Genomic DNA, 25,471 nt, shown 5'->3' on the forward strand with positions numbered 1-25,471 from the left:
ATCATTAAAAAAAATAACTGCCCAACTAAGTCTGAATTTAGGTACCAAGAAAGGGCTAAGAGAAAAGGGCATTTTTTATTTCCATAAGGCCCTGCTATCCTCCGGCACATTCCCAATATAAGCTGTTGTATATAATAGGTTTGACTTTACCTTCCAATGTAGGGAAAACTACAAAACACTGAACAAGGGGAAAAGATAGTTAAAAACAAGATAAATGGTACATAAAATGTTAATACAGTATCTATTGTGCTGCAGACCTCTTAGCCTGCAATGAGTAAAACGACAGGTGAACAACACACTAGAACTAGTGCTTTGGGCCCAACCTCTTTACTTAATAAAAGGAAAGGCCAAAAAGGTATAACAAATTTAACAAAATTACATGATTAAGACCCACATTGTCTCTAAGCCTCTGCACCCCATGTCATCAAATTTTAAATGAAAGGATAACAGACAAGTTATTGCTTACATAGAATTAAAATCAGAAGATACAGCAATGCAGTAAGGGGGCTGAAACAATTTTTTATTAGGTATAGGCTCTTACCCTCCCGCCCCTACAAAAAAAACCTCTAAGTCTGCATCAGTCAGTGGCTGCAACAACCTTGGGGCAGGAGGCACATTCTCCGTAAGTCAGTGGAACAGTCAGGCTGGCTCCCACAGAAGCACAAAGTATCCCAATGAGAAGGTCTGCTCAGAAGAAAAAAAAAAACTCATGCCAATAGCTAGCAATAGGAAGCCATGCCACCAGTTAACTTAATACAGTCAGGAGCACTTTAATGATCACCAAATTCATCTGGGAGGCCCTGGAAATGTATTTACCAAGCTTATCCTCTGAGGAAAGTGTCCTGGTGTCAAGCCAGATCCTGAAACAAATGGGTTTCCATTGCAAGTGACTCTCAGATACTGGCACCCACAAGCATTTCTTGATGCAGAATAAAAATTAAAATTATATCAGTGTAGCAGCATCCAATTCATTTCACCTCCTGATAGCAGCTGGATCACGTGGCAGGAAGCCATACTTTCTGGGTGCTGACAATATCATTCAGTTTCCCCTTAATCTTCAGGAACTGCCTCTTGAACTCCAACCCATCACCCTAGGTAATAAAAACAAAAACTATTTTGGAGACTGCATGCATGTGCAAAGTGACAGACAAGAAAGGAATGGGAATGCTGTAACACCTACCTATCCGAGGGACATTGGGACCTACTCTAGAGATTTTATTTTTTCCTTTACAAGTTTTACGTTCATTGTTTATAATTATTTTTCAAGAAATGCTGCCGCCTTCTCTATTGTTATCTGCATGGTATTGTTTTTATAACATTTTGCAAAAGGTGTTTATTCTATTTGCCACTTTGAGACAGTCGTTGTGGATTTTCTCCACATAGGGTGCAGCAGAAATTCCCCTGAACCCATGTTTAAGTCTTAAACATATTTTAAATTTTACTTATCTTTCAAGAAGGGAAATATATGACATATATACTATTATGCTCTAAACAGCCTGGCCCAGTCATGACCTAATCCATTTCATGGATTTATTTTGCACATACACATTTATAATAGACTCTCCCTCCATATGCATTGACTAGTGTTTTCTATAGAAACAGAACTATCAGGGAACTTTAAAACAGCAAGCAAATCAATCTACTACTGTTAATTGTCATTGGCAGAGGCAGAGGCAGAGGCTGGAGGTTCCTGTCTCACCTGCAGCAGACTATTCTGCACCATCTGCCTAGATATGAAGAGCACCTTTAATATGAGGTTAGGCCCCTGTTTCACAGAATCATAGATGCGTAGAACTGGAAGGACCTCAAGAGGTCACCGAGTCCAGTCCCCTGCACTCAGAACAGAATGCTTAACCTTCTCCCAGAAAGCTATTATGATCCTTTACATTCAGATCTCTCTTAGTTTGATACTATGGGCCAAATTTATGGCAACCCCTGCATACTATGCTAGGGACAAGACACAAGGAGTCCCATGCACACCAACAGCCAAAATACAGCTGCAGTGTTGGCAGATTGGCAGGCACCAGCTGGACTAGCTCCCAGAGAGGTTGTCTGAGTGCAGGCATGCTCTCTCCCCCACCACAACAGGTATCAGCAGAACTGACTGGGGAGAGGGAATAAGGCTAACTACATCTTTAAGGCTTTGATCCTCCTTCCATTGGAGTTCATATCTCTATTTCCCCACTGATTTCCATGAACATAGGATCAGGCCAGCCCAGTACGCTCACCCAGTGCCCCAAAATCATTATGCTTTAGACAATTACAATGCCTTCTCCCATAGTACTTCGGTACTCAAGATGCTTGGTCTCTCTCAAGATACTTGCTCCCACACTCATTAACTGGAAGGAGGGATTTCCAGACAGTGAGCAAAAACAAGGAGGAGTTTTTGTGGCACCTAAGAGACTAACAAATGTATTTGGGTATAAGCTTTTATGGGCTAAAATCCACCTCATCAGAATTCACCAGGACTCCTTGTTGTTTTTGCTGATACAGATTAATACGGCTACCACTCTGAAACCAGACAGCGAGTGTTAACAGCTTTGCACTGCATGGGGCATTCAGTACCACAGCTCTGGTTTCTGGCACCAGTGAAAAAGTAATGTTGCTAACCCCATTTTGTAGGTTCTCTCCTTCGGTTAGACACAAACTGCCCATGCAAAAACACATTTTCCCCAGACTTGTCATCTTATCCCACTTGCACATGTAGCTTTATCATATGGAAGCTGGTCCAGTTTGCTTCTAACACCCACCGCTCTCTCTAAAGCTAAAGTCTATAATTTTGCATACCTTAGACAGGCGGAAATCCACCAAAATCTTGTCCTCCATTTCTACCAGGTTCACCTTGAAAATCAGTTTATTATTCCTTCTATCAGTAGTTGATATGGTGACCTTGAAGGCAAATGGGAGAATGATTTTAGGAGAAGGACAGTTTTCACATGCTACAAGCACTATATTCACAGTATACTGGTAACTACACTAAGGGAGTCTGACTAGGGATTCATTTACAGGTCTTGTGTTGGTTCAGAAAATGCTACATCTGACTAAAAGATATTTTTATAGGACTTGTCAAATCGAATCAGAAACATTAATTAGTTTAATTCCATGGACTGTACCTGGTTTGTGCAGCTTTTCCTCCAGACATAGCCCATCTTCTCACAAACCTCCTTCAAACTATTATAGGAGTGGCCAGCATCCAGCTTTGTAAAGAAACGGGTCATTCTCTTCACCAGGCGTTGCCATGGGTTCTGCAGATTAGAGATCAGAGATATACATTCCACAGATAACCAACTACTGTTCTGGCTGAAAGTCTGGCTAACCCCCGCTCCAATGCAGTTGCCTTTGAAATTAGAACAATGTATCTGAATTGGTGCAAATGGCATCTTTACAGTCTAGAAGCCAAAGAATAAATTGCCAAGCTGCTGTGAACTAAGATGAATGAAAATAGCATTTCCAAACATTACCTGTGATGAGCCTGGGGTGCCAAGTAACTGACTGTTAACTAGCATGTGCTCAGGGCATGTTGGCTGGGAGAAGCTGATCCCTTGTACTAGTTTGTTGATATTGGCTGGACTGCTGTCCCACAAGGAAATGCCAGTACGAGGTTCTGGCTGAGAAGTGGAGTAGCTCACTTTTTCCTCACTGAAACATAAAAACACAATTAGTTACATTAATAATAAAGCGCATCACAATAATGTTACATTTCTCTTGTGACTTTTACAAACTATACCAGGGGATCCCAAACTTTTTGCCTGTGTGACTGCAATTCTGAGACTGTTTCCTGTAACCCCAGACAACAGCAAACAAGGAATTTACACATTATGTTATTTAATGCTCTCATGTGATACATGGGCTTGCATGTTGTGATAACTCCTCCAAGTCCAGCGGCATGGTAGAAACTGCACATCTAATCTCTGACGTGACATCAACAGTAGCTCAATATTGCAGAGACTTGATGGACACAAATGTGCTGAATACAACTTCACACAAATATGTGCTTGCGAATGGCACTGTCAATTTCAAGGCAAGTATTGAGAGTGCAGGATATTCATTCTGGACAATGAACCAGAACTCTGGCAGAGAAAGTTGAGCAAGAAGGTTCCTTGCAAGAATCGACTGCAGGAAATTTTGATAACCTGTTCGATTTCAGTTGCTGGCAAATCCATGGCATCAGGCTTGCACTGAAAGGGGTTTTGCACCCAATCATAGTTTGTCATGTCGAAGTCAGGGAAAAAGGATGCAAACTGTTCCTCCACCCAGCTAAGATGCTGAGACATCACCTGCACTGGAGGCTGAACAGCTTGTCAGCCAGGAATTTACAAAGCTTCAGGAAGGATTCATAGGTTTTTTTTTTTTTTTAATAGATTATTCTTCCAGAAATAGTTTTCTTCATGAATGAATCCTGTGATTTAATCATTTAACTGAAGGATGTGGGATTTCTTTCCTTGCAGACCTGTATTCAATTTATTCAGATTCCCAAATATGTCAGGCATAGGCAAGAAGGCACACCTTCCTTTGGCCACAAAGGAAAAAAAAAAAAAAAATCAACAAATTCATTGCACAGGCATGCAAATCAGGCAACTTATCTCAGTTAAAAGAATTGTTCTAGTACTTTTCTTCTCAAGTGCCAACGAGCTTCGATGTGGACCAACAAACCATGATCAGACCCAATTTCTTTGCAGTTTTGCAAATTGATGCGCACAGAGAGGCTGGGTCTTGATGTAGACCACAATAGATGAGACGTGCTGCAAAATGTCACTTAGCTCTGAATTCAGACCTTTAGATGCCAGTTCCTCTCTGCGAATCATGCAGTGAGTCCACACAGCAGCCTTAGTAACTTTCTTTACCTAGGTGCACGGACCTGCAGACAAATCTCCATCTGTGCAAAAACTTACCACGTGACCATACAGTACATTTTGTCTTGCATGTAGCCATGTAGCACATCGAACATCCCTTGTGCTGTCTCGTGTCCGGGAAGAGAGAGAACAGAATGTTTTCAAGAACCACAGCCTCCTACGTGTATTTCACAAAAGCCAAGATGTGCATGACAACCTTCAGTGCTCTCATCAAGTTGCAGAGCAAAAGCAGCTGTGTTTTTCAGACTCTCCACTAACGTGTTTACCTTATCTGCTGCTAATGCTTCAATCCTTTGCTTCACTGTGTTGTTGGAGAGTGATATGGCTTTGAGTTTGCCTCAGGCCAGGCTTACACTTACAAACTTACAGGAGCACAGTTGTATTATAGCTGTGCTGCTGTAAGATCACTTGCATAGCCGCGTTATGCTGACAGGAGGGAGCTCTACTGTCGACATAAGAAAACTGGATCTATGAGCAGCAGTAGTTATGTTAGTGGGAGAGTGTGTCCTGCCCACACAGCGTTGTGCACACGAGCACTTATGTCAGCAAAATGTATGTCATTCAGGGCTGTTTTTTTTCCACACCCCTCAACAACAAAAGTTTTGCTGACATAAGTGCTAGTGAAGACATGGCCTCAGTTTCCCCACACGTTATATTCACCATATTGACTGCAGCTGGCAAAATCAAAGTCTCTCCAATCGTGTGAAATTTCTTGCCCTGTGCAGTGTGGTCACTAATTTCAAATGATGACTTTTGAGCTTGGTCAGATACAGACTTGACTCCCCTGAATAGCAATGACTGATGCAAAAGTTCTTTTTTCCAGCAATGGAAAAATGACCTTGGTTTTCCCTGTGTTCCTTGAAAAACGTTTCCAAGTGTTGTTTATTAGGGATCATGCTTTCACTTGATAACACTGTGCGATGTAGCAGACATTTGGCCTTTCTTTGTTCTTGACCAAAACACTGGTGAAGCCATAATCAAAGCAAACCTCATCATATTTGCAAGTACATTACTTAAACTCTTGTTCTCTGTTCATTGCTGCATCATTTGACTCACTGCTGGAGGTTGAAGAAGATGCTCTGTAAATATGAGTCCACTGTGCCTTTTATCACAAATCAGAAAGAGGTAGTCACTATTAAACAAATGAGGAAAGGATGGAGGAAAGCCCGGTGTGGTTATACTAGGGCAGCACAGAGATGGGGACTTAAAATGATTCTTTACTGACTGCCAACAGGGTACTCAAAGATATGGGCCATTAAGGAGCTTATAAGCCACTGCAAAATTCCCATCTCAGAAGAGATAGCACAAGCTCCTACCAGCTCAAGCAGAGAGGATGTTCTGTTGATCAGGCCGCTGCCCACAGACAAGAATCTTCTGGATTCAAGCCCCTCAGCTGGATGCTTGCACAGCTGGATGGTGCAAATGGCCAAATTGCCATCTGCACAGCCAACGTGTCTGGACCTGCTCCACAAATTCCGTTTTGATCTACAAAATGATGGCCTCCACACAACATGACCTTGGACACACAAGACTGGCACAGTGTTCATGGAGCACGTCTGGATACATTTGTGATCAGACGGCATCTCCTCACAAGCTCTCTCTGGCCTGTTGGACCCACGACCCCATCTATTGATAGCCCACAGTTCGGGAACTCCTGAACTACATACACATATATATTATAAAACTTATATTACAAGACCCACTTTACAAGGTTTAGCCACCTCCGCAATCTTAATCGGCATGGACAGGTCTGAATTATGAGTATGTTTCCGCTAATTCTGGAACTTTCATCAGGTGGAAACTATTAAGGATCCCCCCTCCTCCCCACAATGTTTTAATGTACTCTAGGAACTAGGGGAAAGTTCTATGGGCTGTGTTATATGGGAGGTTAGACAAAGGCCCTTCTGGCCTTGGAATCTATACATCTATGAATACAGGGTATGGGGAAAAGAGCTGTCAGATTACAACCCTGTTTTCACATAAGAGGGAAATTTGGAAGGTGTAATTTTGAAGCCAACATAACTAAGCTATAGGTTTTCAAGTAAAGGCTTTCAGATAAAGAAGTGTGTGGGGTTAGAAAATGAGGCTATAATCATCTTTTAATATATGGCAGGGAAGGGAACCCTGAATCACATGTAGCAGAGGAGAATGTAATTATACATATCCCCATCTGATTAGCACTGTGGTGTAAAACACAGGCATCTAGAAACAAAAAGGTGATATCAGGCTGGAGTCCTTTGTGTGTTAGTCACTGACACAACAAAAACCACAAGCATATAGTATTCTGACCTGTGTGCACTTTTCATTGGTGAAAAGTCCATATCGGACCGAATGTGCTTAGAAAAGCCACTTGGTGAGTCTGAAAGGCCCCCTGAGGAGACACGAGCCCGCTTTACACCTAACAGAAGAAGATAAATCACACAATCAGGGGTCAGAAAAGTCATCTCAAGGGTCACCAGGGGTTTAAAGCATTTGGAATTAGACTGAGCTCCCCCATTAAAAATACATAGCTCTTGCATAGGCTGGTCTTTGAATTGTCACACAGATCATTGCCTTTGTTTATTTTTTCCATTTGTGTTCCAGTACCTGCAACATTTGGGACTATGATGGCAAACATCACTGAACAGCAATCCCAATAGCTGAATAACTAGCATGGCCACAAGGATAAAAATCCTTAATATATCATCGTTTTCAAAAACATCACTTACGGGGCAGAAAAATCCTATCCCTACAGCAATACCATGAGAAAAAAAAGAAGAGAAATTGTAACTACTTTTTTCATCCAAAACAGTAACATCTCACTAGAAAAGACCGGAACTATAATGACTTAAGCCTATGCTGGTTGTGCTTATCCTTCTTCCTTTTCCCCACAGGGGAAAAAATGCTCTGCAAATTCCCGAAATCTCATCCTGAAGACAACTGTTCCCCCTCTTCATTAAGGGCAGACCCCTTCCATGAGGTGCTGATAGCACTCAGCACCATCTCCTATGATATTGTGTGACAACTAGTTATAAGAGCATCATTAGACAGAGCTAATATGCCTATATATGTAAGTCTCCCAGGCCCAAATGATGAGATTATAGCATTTATTTGAGAAGACCCAAGATTAATGAGGTAACAAAAATATCACACTTGATATCAAACACACATATGAAACTTTTAAAACCAATATTCTGCAGTGTACATTTTTGATACTCCACTTACAGAGCAGGGAAGTTGGGAAGCAGACATATATCCAGAGGATGAATTAAGGCAGTCTGCACACTTCAGTTGTGAATTTCCAGGATTTAAGTTGTTTGAGTTTCTTGTAAGTTTAACCTTAACTCTGAATTTCTTGCCTTTAGAGTAGTTTCTGTTAACTATAGCATTCCAAGGGTTTTTACCCCAGCATATACTCTCAACCTTTACTTAAGCTATTTGTTTATGTTGTACAAAGCACTTCAAAGCATTTACCTTTCTTCATAGGTTTGTTGTACCATCTGTCCTTTTTAATGTCTGCAATGGTAACCCTTGCCGTGGGGCTCTCAGTTAGTATTTTGCGGAGCAGAGCTGGAGAGAAACATTACATTCATAGGAAGAAACAACAATGAATTAACTGCCATATATCCTGATTCCTAGATCTGTATAGATCATGTTTTCTATAGGTCATTACATTTAAAATGATACTTCAATTCCATCCCCAAATCCTAGCATTTATCAATCCTAACCAGAACAAATCCATATTTTGATCACCCATAAATTAACACAAAGTTAAGGTAAACTCATAGCTGGGAGGCCTAAAATAAGACCCAAGTTTTGTATAGATTTGTGACTGAGCACGTATCAAAGTTCACTATGTTCCACATGGGCTGCAGCCAGAGTTCAGAGCCTTTGAAATAAGAAACTTGCTTTAGCTGATGTCAAATCCACCTTTGTGAAGGCTTTCTAGCAGATTCCTGTAGGCCTGTTTACTTACAAGAACCATCTTGGGCAAGAACAGGGAGGAGAGTACAACACCAAACAAATCTAGTACCCTGGGTTTTAGGTCAACACACACAAACACACACACATACACACAAACCACTTCAGCCCTCAGACTTTCCAGGATCAGGAAGAAATGTAGTGACCAAAGAGATGGAGATAGGGGTTAAATTTGAGAGGCTCAGACCTACCAAGTGACCTTAAGCTCATTACTCAAAACTAACAAAACATAGCCTAGTTGTACATGTCTTCATCGACAGGACTTCTGCCCGTTCCCTTGGGAAATTATTTCAGTCTAACAGATCTCAGGCCCCAATTCTTTACTAGCTTGTGAAGTCATTACAGCTGTGCAAAGTAGGTGTGAAATAGTACCAGATCAGAATGACAGATCTTTACATCTGCTTTGCATAGCTAAGTGATTGCACAAGCAATCTCTTCCTGCTGCCATCGCTGCTATGTGAACCAGGTGTCTCCTACCAGTCTTGCTTAAGAACACCACCTCCCTTTTTCATGTAGCTCCCTAAAGGTGTTTTACAAGTGCCAGATCCTGTGACATCGTGAGTCCGTGGTAGAATCCAACCTTTAGACAGAATGATTTTCAAATACAGACATGCGTAACTTCAGCACTTTATTCCCCTAGACACACTGTCCTACTCAAATACATAAAAAGTCAGCCAGCCATTCCACTGACAACTTACCTAACGGTACAGAATCAATCTTCTTCCAAGGTGGAAGGTATGTTCTCTTTTCCTTCCAATCACAATATTCTTGGCAACTATTGCTAGGCTGGTCCCATGGCAATTCTGCAAGTAAAAAAGCAAGGTATCAAATCATTTTTATGCCTCTAAACACAAGTTTAAGGATTACAAATTTAGGATGGCTGGGGCAAGAGTGAAAGACATGTAAAGAGCACTGTCATTGAACTAAATGGATTTCAATGAGTGGAAAAAAAATAGTCGATCCTTATTGTGGTTACAAGTTATAGAAGTGCCAAGGTATATCTAAAGACATTACATTGGCTCCCCAAAGTGGGGCTCCATCCACCACTCATATTTGTAGGCCAGGATTGGAGGGGGATCACAATCCCAAGGGGGCTAATGCTGGGGAGAAGGGCCCTGCAACCTAGAGCCTGAAGGAGTGTGGCCAGTGCCAGAGCGAGTGTCCGATCCGCAGCATCCCTGCAGCACACCCAGGGACTGAGAAGGAGGCCAGGGACTTGCGAGGAACAGACTGTGAACTTCCCTTACATTCAAGAGACACTGTTTGTGATGTTTCCATGACACAGTGTGGAGTGACGTGTTTTCCTTTAACCTTTCCCATTTTCCCCTTATTTTTTTTAAATTAGTTGCTGTTTAATAAATTGTATTTGCTTTGAACTGTACGTAATGATCAGTGGGTCAGGGAAGCATCTAGTGCGGAGAGAGTATCCTGGAGTTGGAACACCCTAGCCTCTGCCTTAAGTGACCAGGACAAGGTTGGGAGTCAAGCTCCCCCCCAAAATCCTGGACACAGCCTTGTCAGGGGTACAAGGACTCTGTCACACACGAAAATGGAAGACGAGCCCTTGAGGTCAGGTAGGCCGCTGGGTAAAGGAAGCAGGAATGAGGACTCGGATCCTTTCACTAGCCCATTTCATCAGAGTAATTTATAAGCCAGAAAAGTTCCCCACAGAGGGTCCATTCCCTCGCTTACATATACCAGCGGTTCTCAATCTGCGGCCCACTTGCAGCCCAATCAGCATATGGCTGCGGCCCATGTGACATCCTCAGGACCACACAGGTACTATATATTTATATATCGTGTGGATGGAGCGCATATAATACATGTATAATATAATACAATACAAATAATAATAATAAACTACATATGTAGCCCACAACTATAAATGCCATATACTATAGCCGCAACAGAACAAGATGGTCCATACCATGGGGGGGAGGGATAGCTCAGGGGTTTGAGCATTGGCCTACTAAACCCAGGGTTGTGAGTTCAATCCCTGAGGGGGCCATTAAGGGAACTGGGGTAAAAATCTGGGGATGGTCCTGCTTGGAGCAGGGGGTTGGACTAGATGACCTCCTGAGGTCCCTTCTAACCCTAATAGTCTATGATTCTATACTAGAACCCTAAGAGAAGCTATTAAAAAGCTGACCACAATGTGAACGTTTACTTTACTTTCCCGACCAAGACCACCTCCATGATTTGGGATCGACTCAAATCTAGGTAGATTATGAGCATTTGTACTACAATCCTAAATCACTGTGAGGCTGCAGTAAATATGCATGTTATAAAATAGTTTGTGCAGTGAGAGGAAATTGACAAATTCCTACCTCCTGCCAACATAGCAGTAAGTACTATCCCACATGACCAAACGTCAACTGGCTCTGCATGGAATTCTTTTCTCTTTAACAGTTCCGGGGCAACATATGGGAGAGTGCCACACATTTTGTTTAACAGTCGCTCACGACCATTGTGTTTGAACACAGTCGCTAAGCCAAAATCAGAGATTTTGAGGTTATCTAAGCAAACAAAAGAAAAAAAGTCATTAAGTATATTGTATAACAAGGTATTTTCATCTTCTCTGCTAGAAGACTATTATATTATATTAAAGCTAGATAAAACCAGAGATAAGCACATTTACACTTACTCTAAGGTTCCCCTTTACATTGCCAGTGCAGTATAAAGGGGCCTTAATAAAAGTGAAAATCAGGCCCTTATGACTTTTCTTGTTTCAGATCACATGCATTTACACAATTGATCTGAAGTTTGAACCTGACTTGGATTCAAGGAGCACATGAGTTTGATTTAAAGAGAGATGCATGGTACAGAAAAACATCCAAGACAGTTTGTGCAGAGATATTCTCTCCTTAAAGAGCAGTCATGTTAGAAATCATTTAAAAAATAATTTCTTTTATTATTAATACCGCCTTTGATTATTAAACTGAAAGTTTTAAAAATCTAGATTATTTTTCACCATATCCCAATTATTTAGTGATTTGGTTTTCCTCTCAGCTTTAACAAGAACACATCAATCCATTTCATTAGTTTTTTTCAGATTCTCATGCGCTAGTACCATGCTGTAACATTTTGGTTCTGAACACTGCACTGGTTTAAAAAAGTTCCAATCAAAAGTTTGTTCAGCAGTCATGGAAACATTTGTATTGGCCTTTAGATTACGAACAAGCTTTAACAAAACTTAAGTTTTATTCAAGTGTGTTCCTTTAAAGGTCACTATGCAGAGACCCAGAATAACTTGCTCTAGAATACACTGATTAGTCTATTTACACAGGATAAGGGAATGAATAAAAGCCATGACAGCACAAGTCTGCTTACTGTATTTGGTTATTCTTAATGTAGCAGGATGCCACAGAAGCTCTAGGAGTATTTTCAGACTCACTGAGTGATGGTGTTTCTTTTCTCCCCTATATTCTCAATGACCAAGAATTTAAGAGAAGATGAAGTCAAAAGTTTTTATGTTTACCTCTTTCATCTAGCAGGAGATTCTCAGGCTTAATATCCCTGTGAGTTATTCCTATACTGTGGAGATATACCTGAACAAATAAATAAAGGTTTTAATACCATGTTCTATTTAATTTAACTGGAAAAAAGGAGCTGGAAATAAAGTATGAAACTTACCACGCCAGCCATAAGCTGATGGAAAAACTTCTGTGCATCTGGTTCAGGCATTCCTATATCAGGCTCTGTAAAAAGTCATTCAAAATCTACATACCAAAATATTTTTCTTCCATCATAAACAAACTATGGAAAGAAGCCTCTGCACTATGTTTTTGTAACTATTTTACAAAGTTTCCTGGAAACTCTGCACAAGACTTATTTTTCACCTGCCTTGAAACAGTAACTACAAGCAATGCAAAAGTGTAATGAAAGGTTATTGAGCTACATTGCAGAGTTTGCATCTATTTAATCTAAACTGAAATGCTACTTTTTTTCCCTATCTTCCCAAAGCATCATGAGGGAAAATGCTAAAGGTTCTCTCTAAATCTTATACCATCAAAACACTAGGGCCCAGATCCTGCAAGCTGCTCTACACCAACAACCCCCTTGTGCCCATATGTAGTCCTACTGTAGTCTATTTTCCACTTTCTAGGGGCAAATACATTGCCTCAAACTCCAGTTTAGAACCCTGGGTGGGACTAGTGTAGAGCCCTGCAGCAGGACCAGGATCCCGCAGGTCTGTACACATTAAATTTTCCAGCTCATTTACCATGTTTGCTCTCGAACCAGTTTTCCCCTCATACTTTAATTTTATCTATAGCATTAAATATGTAGAATTTCTGAATTGTTAGGACCATGCTAAGTGAAGCAAGGCAGTATAGTGAGCTGAGCAAAGGTTTGAAAGGTGGGAACTCTACTTCTAGCCATGGCTTAATCACTGACTCACCACATGCAGAAGCACAGTCACCTGCAAAGCCAGCCTATCCTAGACACTTTCCCTCTAAGATCAGTGGCACTGGAAGCATAAAGTAAGGAATCCCTCTGGTATTATAAGACAACTATGGTGTTCTAATGAGTCTGTGCAGCCATCACTGGAGTTGCCCTCAGACCCTCCCCTGCCCCAAGAATTCTGTACCTATTCGGTCAAAGAGCTCTCCCCCGCTGCAGTACTCCAGGAAGAGGTACTGAATACTGCCTTCTCTACGATGTCCATAGAACTTCACAATGTTTTCATGATTTAACATCTTATTAATGCAGATCTCTTTTTTTATGTTCTCTGGACAGTCCACAGCACGTTTCATGTCAACTATTTTTACTGCAACCGCTTCTTCTGTGCGTCTGTTCATAGCAAGCTGAACTCTGCAGAGAAGGAGGGAAAAAGCAAGGTAACAAGGGATGAAGCAGGTAGTGCACTATGAACCTTGGAACACAAAGATAGTTTGCATGTTTATACGCAATGGAAGTTAGGTACCCAACTCCCACTGAAACCAGTGGGAATTAGGCACCTAACATCTTTAAGGACTGGGGCTTGAGACACCATGGTGATGATTGCTAGAGAGAAATCCACAATATAGTTATGTAGAGGTCTAGCCTGAAGCTTAAGGTGTCCCATCCTTTATTTACATAAGAGTTTCTCCTTATTCCCTGTCAAGGCATACGGAGCATGGGCAGCTTTATCCCTGAGGTGTTAGCATGAGGTCTACCCCCCCCCCCGAGTCCGAATTTACATACCCCATCTCAAGATGTTGTTTAAAAATAGAATGACAGATGAAAAGTGCCAAAAACCAGTCTCAATAGACCTACATGTCCATGTTCCTAGACAATTAATTGTGTGCCTGTACACACAGAAGGCTTACAGCTGTACAAGCTGTAAAAATTCTGATACGCATTACAAGTTTGTGGTCTCCATAAACTGTATGGGGAAATTCCAGCTCTGGTGTAAATGGATGCAGTTATATTGAGTTCAATAGAGTTGCATTTGCTTACATCTATGAGTTTCACCAAAGTCTCACGCCTGAGCTTTAAAAATATCCACATAAAGCTAGTTCTGAAATTGCCAATGATCACAAAAGTCACGACATATAAATTAATTCTGACATTCATTTATGAAGTTACAGAATATCCCTAATTATTACTTATATAAAGGAAGAGATAACAAGATTACGATGCTAACTGGAGTTGAATCGTAAACATATTGTACGCAGAGTACATGGAATATACAATATACAGTACCTACACAGACTATAATGGTAATATCAGAATATAATACAGTGTGTCACCAGATGTCCTGGGAGGTAAGTTGCAGGAGAAGGTATCCTGACCATCAGAACATGTCCTAACAGAGTAACACAACTCCAAACTGCAACTATATTGTAATCAATCAAAGCACTTCACAGACCAAAAAAAATAAAATCCAAATTAAGTGACTTGCCCAGAGCTAGAAGGGGGCTCCCAGTGCTTTGGTTAACCCACCTCTCTGTACAGGGAAGCACAAACTGACCTGATGCAATGGACCTGGCATGACAGACAACGGGGGGTTACCACTGTTGACAGCGAAATAGAATTACACACACACACACACACCCCGCTGCGCCTGGGGGAGGGACGAGGGGTGCGAGGCGATGTCTGTGATTGGCCCAACACTGCTGGGGCGAGAGACCCGCCGCCAACGCCACCGCCCCACGGTGCCCCGGCACCTTTTCCGGCCGGGACCCCTGGGCCTTCGCCCGCCTCGCCGCAGGGCGCCCGAGCCCCGCCGAACTCACTCTCCGTAGGCGCCTTCGCCCAGGGTCTGCACCAGGTCCCAGTCCTCCACGAAGGGCACGGCCATGGCGCCCGCCGCCGGGAGGGAGGGAGCGGGGACCCCCCGGGGCTGGGCCCTGTGGAGCCCGGCCAGGCCCAGGGCTCGGGGCTGGAACGCGAGCCGAGCCGAGCCGAGCCGAGCCGCTCATCGGCTGCCGCCCCCGCTCCTCTGCCTCAGACTTTCCCGCCCAGCGCCTTGGCGCGCCCGGGCTCGGGCTACGGGAAGGGGCGGGGCCTAGGAGCCGCTGGCCCCGCCCAGCCCCGGGGATCTGCCAATCACCGCCGGGGTCTCCCCGTCGGCCTGCGAGTGAGCGGGGTGGGGAGCAGGACGCCTGGGTTCTTTCCTAGTCTGGGGGGGGGGGCAGGACTCCTGGGTTCTTTCCTAGTCTGGGGGTGGGGGGGCAGGACGCCTGGGTTCTTTCCTAGTCTGGGGGTGGGGGGGCGGGACTCCTGGGTACTTTCCTAGTCTGGGGGTGGGGGGGCAGGACGCCTGGGTACTTTCCTAGTCTGGGGGTGAGGGGGCAGGACGCCTGGGTTCTTTCCTAGTCTGGGGGTGGGGGAGCAGGACTCCTGGGTTCTTTCCTACTCTGGGGGAGAGGGAGCGGGGGGGGGGGCAGGACTCCTGGGTTCTTTCCTAGTCTGGGGGTGAGGGAGGAGGTGGGGGGGCAGGACTCCTGGGTTGTTTCCTAGGCTGGAGTGAGGGGGGGCAGGACTCCTGGGTTCTTTCCTAGTCTGGGGGAGAGGGAGAGGGAGCGGGGGGGGGGCAGGACTTCTGGGTTCTTTCCTAGTCTGGGGGTGAGGGAGGGCGTGGGGAGCAGGACTCCTGGGTTCTTTCCTAGTCTGGGGGTGAGGGAGGGGGTGGGGGGGCAGGACTCCTGGGTTGTTTCCTAGTCTGGAGTGAGGGGGGGCAGCACTCCTGGGTTCTTTCCCAGACAGGGGAGTGGGGTCTAGGGGTGGGGGATAGGACTCCTGGCTTCTTTCCGCCCCCCTCCCCGGGTCCCTGTTTACAAAGGGGACAGTGATATTGACCCCCCATGCAGTGAGCAGGGGCTAAACTCATCCATGTCTGTGAAGTGCCTTGGAGGAGGCGGCTGGAGCTTGGAGCTGCTGGTGGAGAGGCACTGGACCCTGGCCGAGGCTGGGACAGAAAGTGCTTAGGTGGGAAGCAGGAGATGCCTCTGGTGAACTAGATGGAAGCAGCTCCCTTCAGCCTCCCGGCCATCGGGAGGCAAAGTACAGAAGCTCTAACCCTGTACATGCTTCAGTGGACACAAGTTAATTTGTGGAAGAGAAAAATGTACCAGTTACTTGCCTTGATGCCACGCTAGGTAGAAAAAAGGCTCTCCTGGGATAAATCTGGTTACCTCCTCCATATAGGAGCATCCTGTCAACTGGGCTGATGCAGTTCTGCTACATAAATATGCAAAGACCAGGCAGGAGTGCACATTCCCATGCCTGGCACAGAGCCCAGCATTGCACAGGCTTCCTGTCTGATGGTGCACTCAAGGGGAGGGGCTGGCCAGGATAGGGAAGCAATGGGACCGAAGGATCCCCTTCCTCATGGAACTTCCTGTTCTTTCATCAAGGTTCCCTGTTAAGGGAACACAGGGCACAGTAATCCTCTGAGGAGGAGTTCTGCAGATACTCTAGGACAGCAGTTCTCAATCAGGTGTTCACAATCCCCTGGAGGGCCACGAGCAGGTTTCGGGGGTTCCATCAAGCAGAGCCGGTGTTAGACTCACTGGGGCCTGAGCCCTGCCACCCAGGGCTGAAGCCAAAGTCTGAGCAACTTAGCTTTGTGGAACCCCCTGTGACAGTGGGGCAATTGCAGGCATAATTACGCTGCTTGCTACCCCCTAACGCTGGCCCTGCCTTTTATATGCAGAAAAGTAGTAGTTGTGGCATAAGTGGGGCATGGAGTTTTTGTAGTGGGGGGGGCAGGTTCAGAAAAAGGTTAAGAAGCCCTGCTGTAGGAGATTCCACCCACCCACATGTGCACAAGAAATATCAGCTCATGCTTCAAGATAACTACCATCCCAAGGTCTAACTTGGATGATGCAGGAGACAAGGCCTTTCACACTGAGCCTCCTCACCTTAAGCTGCCCTCTGGGCATTTACTACACTCATCTCATAAGTCCCACAGTGCAGACCTGGAGATGTTAGTTTATACATTTTTCCTGGGGGGTTGGTTTTGGGGGCAGAGGATATGGTTTGTTCTTTTTAGTTTGTGGTTAACCTGTCACTAGTTGCTTAGTCCTTGGGACATGCCCACCTTGTACTGCCTCATAGACCGAACTTGTAGGAAACCATAAACTTCACTGGCAGGACGTAAGCTACCCTAACCTGCTTCACCTCTCTCGGCCATGCTCTTCTCAGACCATCTCCCTCGGTCCCTGGAACACTAGTGTCCAACTCCATCTATTGGCTTTGAGGCAACTCTCAGCCCAGGGTGTGCACAAGCCTGCTTCATCTGTCAGATGGCAGCAGGCACTTTTGGTCATAGCATCACAGTAGGAGCTTATCCACCATGACCCCCAAATCTTTTTCAAAGTCACTGCTTCCCAGCATAGACTCCCCCATGCTATAAGCATGGCCGATATCCTTTATTCATAGCTGCATACCATTTAGGCATATTCAAAATACATATTGCTTACTTGTGCCCTCTTTACCAAGTGAACCAAATCACTCTCAAACAATCACCTGTCCTCTGCATTGTTTACCATCAATTTGCATCATCTGCAAACTTTATCAGTGATTATTTGTTTTTGTTAGTCATTGATACAAATGCTAAATGGTATAGGGCCAAGAACAGATACCTTGGGAACCCTACTGGAAACACACCTACCTGATAACTATTCCCCATTTACAGTTGGAGACTTAGCAGTTATCCAGTTTTTAACCCATTTTTAATGTGTGCCATATTCATTTTATATCATTCTAGCTTTTTAATCAAAATGTCACATGGTACGAGGTCAATCACCTTTTGGGTGATGCATCTCAGTCATTTTTTTTCCATTGCTAATGAGGTGACCTTGCCAGGAGAAAGCAAACTGGAGGGTTCAGGTAGAGGCTGTTAACAGTGAACCATGGCACTGATGCATGAGAGAGGGAAGTCTGGAACAAGGTGGCTCAGGCAGCTAGAGGCTGCCTAGAACAATACAGGCTGGCAGGGAGAGGCTTGGTTTTATATGTCAGGAGAGCAGGTGTTGCCATTTTATATTAGGTCATACGTTCAGTGCTCTCCAGTACAGGAAACCACAAGGAAGTTTACAGCATATTTGGGTAGGAGGAGAGGTTTCCTAGATTTGATCTGAAATTCTAAATGGACAAGGACTGCTGCGTGTTGATAGATAGAGGCCAAGATGCCTTTCATGTTTATCAGGAGGAGTGTGGACAGCTGGATTGCTGCATCTGGCACCATCAGTGGAAGGGAAAAAAGAAACACTTCTTTTCATTCTCCCTTTAATCAACCCACCGTAAAGCCAATATTCTGATTTAGCAACCAGTTCATATTTATAAAAAATCATTCCATCGAATACAGACTGAATGCATGAGGATGGGACTTCACAGGCAGTTAATCCAATTTCTTTCTGCACTTACAAACTGTATAAAAAAATTCTGCTTCACAGGCAAAGGCTCGGTCAGTGCAGTTTGCATTAAAGGTGAAGGCAAATTTATGTTCTTGACAATCCACGATTATCCAAGTCCTTTACCTGCAAGACACAAATAATCTTTGCAGCTTTCTATAATTCCACTAACACAGGGAACTACTATACTGTAGTGATCCCAGCACATGTTTAGGGGAAATCATAAATTAGTACTGATTTGTCCACTTTGTATTGGCAACTTAACGTTTAAAGTTACGTTCTTTCTACTCCTGTTCATAAATACTTGGCAGTCTGTGGCTCACGCACATTTAAACACCAAAAGGGCAAGTCATTTCACTTACACTGTTTCCCTATCTTTTCACAAGCTATCCAACTAAGTGAGGGGAGAAGCAACTGCTTCTAGGATCATTTCACTTGTCTGTAACGTTATATTCCACATACACGCTCCATTGATTCCAATTCCTAGCTGAAGTAGCCACAGGATAATTTTAAATTTCAGTGTTTAAAGTTTAATAAAACAGTCAGCCCAAATTCTTTAGACTGCTGGCTGCATATTACTATTCAGATATAATCCACTTTCACACACAGTGTAACAGAACACCACTTTGTACTTCTATAGGGCTTTGGTACCATGGTGATAGGAGCCACATGTGGATTTTGACAGCACTTGGTAACTACGATAAGAACATAGAACACCCCTCTAGATCAGACCAATGGTCCATCTAGCCCAGTATCCGGTCTTCTGCCAGTGGCTGACGCCAACTGCTTCAGAGTGATCCCATCTCCTGTTGTCCAGTCCCATTTCCTCTTAGCTGGAGGTTTAGGGACACCCAGAGCATGCGGCTGCAGCCCTGACCATCCTGGCTTACTATCATCATCAACCCCATTTTACAGACAGAGAAATGGATGCAGAGAGGTGAACAGACTTGTCCAAGGTCGCAGAGCAAATCTGTGGCAGCAGTGGGAATAAAACCCATTTCTACTTACTCCTAGTCTTGTGCCCTGCTCACTGGACCCATGCTGCCTTTGAGTATTTTAATGGAAAGGGCAAAACCGGTATTTGCTGTTTCAGGGAAGGTACGATGTGGTCACATATAAAGACCAAACAAATGGCACCAGTACAGGGGAACTGAAGACCTGTGCCACACTCTGCATTCATTATTTGAATATTTAGTATAGCAAAAATAAGATCTGTGATCCAGTCTATGCAGCTTCACCTTCATGGCCATCTGGTGGCCAACCACTCTCAATTCCGCTGCAGCACAGCTGACAAAATACATCCTCTCTGACACTCGTTTGGGCATGCAAGGAATGTTCAAGAATCCTCATCAAAATGGGGCATTTCCTGTATAACAATATAGAAAGTGCCAACTAAAGAAACAAAGAGGCTCGAAGGAAAGTTTAAAGCTTAACTCCTTTCTAAATTTAGCAGTCCAATTAGTACGGCATTCCTGGCAGCTTCCCAGGACTTGTAGCTCATATCAGGAGCCTAAACTTGCCCAGAAAGCTGGACTCCATCCTTTGTTTAAAAGAAAAAAAAATTCCCAAAGTCTCACTTCCAAAAAGGCTGTCAGACAGGGTCATATCCCAGCACAGGCAAACCCCAGATACCCAGACCGTTCCCAGTTTTCCCCTGCTCCCCTGTAGAGGGACGATAGCACCTGCTGCCTGCTTACTTTGTATATTCGGACTAGCCAGTGCTCTGTGGTATATGCCTCCTCCAGCACATCGAGTTCAAAGTCTTTGTTTCCAATCTCAGCGTTTCTCACTCTGTCATAACCTGGGGGGCGCTCTAGAAAGAAGGGATGGGGAAAAATGACCAACAGCTTCAGAGTCCACATTTCTGGCAGAAATAATACAGATCCTTCCAATCCAAATGAAAATTCTTTCCCAAGGCCTCTCAAAACCCAGTGGGCAGACAATGCATTCAAAACATGGAGCAGGTCAGGCTCTTCTTTTCCCAGATGACTCCATTCTGAATGTACAGCATACTGTGAGTTCTAACAGTCTGTGCCCCCTATTTAAAGTCGGATTTTCATCTCTTTATGTTCTAAAGGGCTGCAGTACAAGCCTCGTTGGGGCAAGCCAGAGCAGGGAAACAAGGTAAGTGGGAGATGTTATTTTTTGCATTCCTTTCCAAATGCATCCTTAACTTTTTGGTGTCAGGTATCAAGATGTTCTCATGAAAGGCAGTCATGTGCCAACATCAGCACGGCAGGCTTGGAGCTGCCAATGCCTTCAAAGAAAGCCCAGAGCCCGGCAATGCATTTTGTATTCCAAAACAGAACTTTGCACTGGTGTGCGGTGCTGGAATGACAGCCCTGCCAACAGAAGCCCTCTTTCCTCACCCTCAGGAGGTAGGGCAACAACCTCTTCATTTACAGAGTAGAGACAGAAAATGGAAGGACTTGCTCAAGTTCACACAGCAAGTCTGCATCAGAGTTGGGAACAGAACCTGAGTATCTGGGTACCCATGTTCCCTGCTCTAACACCTAGACAGTATTTCTGATGCTCTCCTGCAATCCCAATATAAGGACCATTACTACATACTGGCTTCTGTGTAGACCTGCCCGAAGCGGTAGTAGCACATCTTGTACATAAGGCAGTTGAGCAACACAGGGGAACCTTCCCTATCCACACGGAACTCTCCTGTTGGCGTGTAGTAATCGTGCTCCTTTATGTGCTTCCCGGTGTCTGTGCTTCCGCCAATTCGCACCATCCACAGAAACTTGTTTATATCTAAAGGAGGTATGAGAGAGAGGTCAAAGTATTTAATGCATCATGCATACTTCAAGCAAGCAGTCAAAGCAGCTAAGCATGGAACTCAGCAGGGTCATCTTTCAGACTTCAGGCCTCCACCTGTGACCCATGTTAAGGACCACACACAGGGCATGTGGTTACTGAGACAAACGCCCATCTGCAGGCACAAAGCTGAAAGGCAGGTGCCCTCAATCCCTACATTCAGAAACGTCAGTAGCAGCTGGACCTCCTGGAGAGCCTCACTTCAGGCTGAAACTGTATCCGTGGATCTGAGTGAACAAAGCTGAAGGTAGATAAAGCTGCTTTGAACTCTAATCTCCCCTAATCGTACAGGCTAGGGCCTTAGTGATCAAATAGGTAAAAGATGTCATCTAAGTTCTTCTCAAGTGTAAACATGAGCTCATTAAACCTCAGTATCCACCGGGAGGTAGGGAATTATTTCCAGTTTACTGATAGGGAAATGAAGGCGGAGAGTGTAAGTGACTTTGCCCAGGAACACATGCTCCACCTGCTACCCAAACTGCATCCTTCCCTCAAACATGCCCACCACATCAGTGATCATGAGGCACTTAATCACTACCTCTGTAATAAGTCTCTCAGTAACAAACTCTTTGTGAAATTGCTGCATAACGCACTACCGTAAGTTCCAAAGGGTACTTACAATTGAATTGCAGGATTTTTCTTGTTCCTGGTTTTGTGTTTCTCTAATAGCCAGCCTGAAGGCTCAGAAGATACCATCCAATTCGATTAGCAAGCCCTCTAGACAGCCTTTGATCACACAGTACTGTACAAACAAATCCAGGCTTTCACCAGCATTCCGGCCACCCCTACACTGATTATCCAGCCTAGAAGCCCAGCAGAACCTCCAGCCTACCTGTCCATTCTAGTCTGTGTGTTGGGATTAATTTACATTAGAATAAAAACAATATCAATAATAAACCCTTCCAATTTAAGAATAACCAGGGGCCAGGTCTGTGCTTCCCCTGCTTTTTGTGCAGAGTATACTCAGCACTGCAATAGCTCCAGCCAGCTCTTCAGCGCTCACACGGTGCAGCAGCTGTTACTGTGCATTGTGCAGGCAGGAGATGGGAGCATCACAGCACAGAAATAAGGGTTATTCATGCAAGAAGGGAGTGTGGGCAATTGGGCTAGAGGGATGAGTTAGCACGCAGAAGTTTGCACTGCAGAGCTGTAAGAAAAGGGTTTCAGAGTGACATATGTTACCATCTGAGGAATATCCAGTGAGGCCTCCAAATATTACCAACACATAACTGACATCCAGCTCCCTCATAATCTCATAGGCCTTCTCTTCAGTGGATGCCATTGCCTTGGAGAAAAACAAAGCCAGAGTCAAGTAATAGCCATGAAACGCACAGTAACCCCATCACATGGGAGTACAAGCTGCATCATGGAATCGTCTCCATCATTAAATAAGAGCACAGACACTCAAATGAGAGCTAGGTCCTGCACTGAAGGTCCCAAAAAGAATTAATCTTCATCCATGGAGGTTTTTCTGATACACTAAGAAGAGAGTCTTGCATTCAAGGAGTCACTGCACCTACCTGACCAACACGGGAGATGTGTGTGTTATTCCAGGTGTTGTTGTCTACAAGAATGGTCCGATTTGCCATGGCTGTTATCTGATACCCATAGTCCCACCAGGACATGACCTTTGCATCCTGCATTCAAATAGAAAAGAACCAATTAGTCACCTGCTTTCAACCAACATTCAGAAAGGCCGCGGTCCTATTCCCACTACAACACACTTCAGTCCCAGGCCTGAGTGATCTGCCCTGAGAAGCTTAAACATTTGTGTCAGGTTCCCAGAGTCCTTTGGCTCTAGGGTCACTTAGGAATAAACATTATAGGACACTAGAGCGTTCACTGAAGTTAAACTAGTTTTTGATGGAAAAAAGTTGGGCAGCCACAGAGCCACATATACCAAAGGTTCAGAGACAAAGCAGGGGGGGGGGGGAAGGAGAAGGCGTTAAAAGCTTGCTCAAACAGCTGAGCTCTGCAGAAAAATGGGCCACCTCTGCAAATAAAAACATCTGGAAAAGAACCGTCTGCTGTCTCATTTCCTAGCTACAAAATACGCAGAGGGGAAGTCTGCAACAGGGAATTCATAGAAAGCTGCTGAGAAAGGCTTGGTTAAAATGGAGAAGAGGCTCAAAGATGCTGTGCCTGCCAATATTTCCTGCAACCATTTCAACATACAGATCACCTCTAGCTCAAGATGTATCCAGAGGAACCTCCACCTTGCCATTTTGTCTCTTCCTTTGAGTCTGAAATCTGCGGCCAAAGGCATATCTACACAGCCAAACTGACCATGTCAGTGGACAGCATTCTTGTTCACAGACTGAACTAAGGTGTATTACAACCACGTTAGAGTGTGTTACAGCTGTGCAAAGACCCAGACTATAACGCTAGAATGTGGAGTTGTGATGCAGTTTGTTCTAGACTCCACAGGCAGGGTCAAACTGCCTTATGCTGCAACCATCTAAAACGGCTGATTTCCATGACTACATAGGTCCAACACAGGAACTGCTCCATGCATTAGTTGTAGAGTGAGTCACTAATATGTTACCTTCTGGAGACTGACAGTCTTGCAATAAAACCAATTGCTCCAGAGACCCAGGGACTGAGGTAATTTCTGAACCTATAAAAGCAGCAAAGAATCCTGTGGCACCTTATAGACTAACAGACGTTTTGGAGCATGAGCTTTCGTGGGTGAATACCCACTTCCTCAGATGCATGTCAGATGCATGTCTGAACCTATGTTACATGTGACAGAACTACCCACTGCACTGGACAGTTTTAAATTTAAAATGACACACTGGGTCTCAGGAGGCCAGGAGAGAGAGATGCAGTAGAATCTCAGAGGTAAGAACACCACAATCATGAATTGACCAGTCAACTACAAACCCCAGGTGGAACCAAAAACATGCAATCATGCAGCAGTAGAGAGGGCAGGGGGGAAGCAAATATAGTACAGTACTGTGTTAAACTACTAAAAACATAAAGGGAAAGTTTTAAAAAAAGATTTGACAACGTAAGGAAACGGTTTCTGTCCTTGTTTCATTTACATTAAGATGGTTAAAAGCAGCATTTTTCTTCTGCACAGTAAAGTTTTGAAGCTGTATTAAGTCAATGCTCTGCTGTAAACTTTTGAAAGAACAACCATAACGTTTTGTTCAGAGTTATGAACATTTCAGAGATATGAACAACCTCCATTCCCAAGGAGTTCGGAACTCTGAGGTTCATCCTCATAGGCAAATCCCTCTGCAGAGGTGAGCTGTACTCCCCAGTGCCAGTCCAAAGGGACATAATGGTAAAGTTAGTTAGAGCAACGACTGACCTACACTTTCATAACCTCTCACAAACGAAAGAAATGTGTCAAAGCTGTTTGCTTCCCACAAGTCTAGGCCAGCAGCCCAGCGCTCGTGAACAGTACAGCAACTCTACAGAAAACAAACCAGCTGATGTGCAACAGACAGTATGGCAAAGAACCTTCACTTCCCCAAGAACTTAACAGTGTAAAAGCAAGTCATTCTGCAAGTGATGGAGGTTATTCCATCAGGGTCCTTCCTCTCCAGATAGCTGCTTTTAGAGTCTAACTTACATTTCCCCAGTTTTCCATTAGTGTGGGATGCCATCGTGCTGAATATTAGTACCTTGCAAATAGGGTCTTGTGGTCCCTGCCAGGCAGCTAGGGATGGGTTAAAAATGTAACATCATGCGTACCCTCAGTGTAATAATATTCACTCGTGTAGTGCCTTTCATACCAGGCTATCAGAGCCCTTTACAAACAATAATTAATTATTTAGGCCTCTTCACTCTCTTAGAAGGGAGCTATGCAACCATTATCTCCATTTTACGGATGGAATAGTTGAGGCACATATTGGATAAGTGACCTTCCACCATCACACGCCATGGGGAATTAGAACCCAGGAGTCCAGATTCCCAGTTGTGCACTGTGGACAGGTACAGCTGTAGAGAAAATAAACATAAAACCCTGCTCATCAGAAACAGATT

General features: G+C 44.1%; 2 protein-coding genes across 4 annotated transcripts in view; both read right to left on the bottom strand.

Annotated features, from left to right (window-relative positions):
- Nucleotides 1–499: 499 nt before the first annotated feature.
- On the bottom strand, nucleotides 500–15,181 carry CHEK1 (checkpoint kinase 1). 2 transcript variants are annotated; one of them, XM_030538487.1, is made up of 12 exons: nucleotides 15,032–15,181; nucleotides 13,402–13,625; nucleotides 12,447–12,511; nucleotides 12,292–12,361; nucleotides 11,141–11,329; nucleotides 9,512–9,616; nucleotides 8,307–8,402; nucleotides 7,143–7,251; nucleotides 3,462–3,639; nucleotides 3,114–3,245; nucleotides 2,788–2,889; nucleotides 500–1,091 (listed from the first exon to the last, which is right to left on the bottom strand). In XM_030538487.1, exons 1-12 carry the CDS (start codon nucleotides 15,094–15,096, stop codon nucleotides 996–998), a joined length of 1,431 nt encoding a protein of 476 aa, XP_030394347.1. In that variant the 5' UTR covers nucleotides 15,097–15,181; the 3' UTR covers nucleotides 500–995. The 2 variants fall into 2 exon arrangements, with proteins under 2 accessions (XP_030394347.1, XP_030394348.1); XM_030538488.1 differs by lacking the exon at nucleotides 15,032–15,181 and adding an exon at nucleotides 14,767–14,804.
- A 3,332-nt stretch (nucleotides 15,182–18,513) lies between these two features.
- Nucleotides 18,514–25,471, bottom strand: part of STT3A (STT3 oligosaccharyltransferase complex catalytic subunit A) — a 31,135-nt gene continuing 24,177 nt past the window's right edge. Inside the window, exons 15-20 of one of the 2 annotated variants that reach the window (XM_030538152.1) lie at nucleotides 22,999–23,115; nucleotides 22,661–22,763; nucleotides 21,227–21,415; nucleotides 20,353–20,468; nucleotides 19,894–20,021; nucleotides 18,514–18,781 (exon numbers count right to left, since the gene is read on the bottom strand). In XM_030538152.1, the coding sequence (XP_030394012.1) occupies nucleotides 19,992–20,021; nucleotides 20,353–20,468; nucleotides 21,227–21,415; nucleotides 22,661–22,763; nucleotides 22,999–23,115 (555 nt within the window). In that variant the 3' untranslated portion in view covers nucleotides 18,514–18,781; nucleotides 19,894–19,991. The remainder of the gene's footprint in view (nucleotides 18,782–19,893; nucleotides 20,022–20,352; nucleotides 20,469–21,226; nucleotides 21,416–22,660; nucleotides 22,764–22,998; nucleotides 23,116–25,471) is intronic. The other variant, XM_030538150.1, reaches the window with a different exon arrangement.

Source organism: Gopherus evgoodei, chromosome 19 (genome assembly GCF_007399415.2).
Source record: "Gopherus evgoodei ecotype Sinaloan lineage chromosome 19, rGopEvg1_v1.p, whole genome shotgun sequence".
NCBI classification, from domain to species: Eukaryota; Metazoa; Chordata; order Testudines; family Testudinidae; genus Gopherus; species Gopherus evgoodei.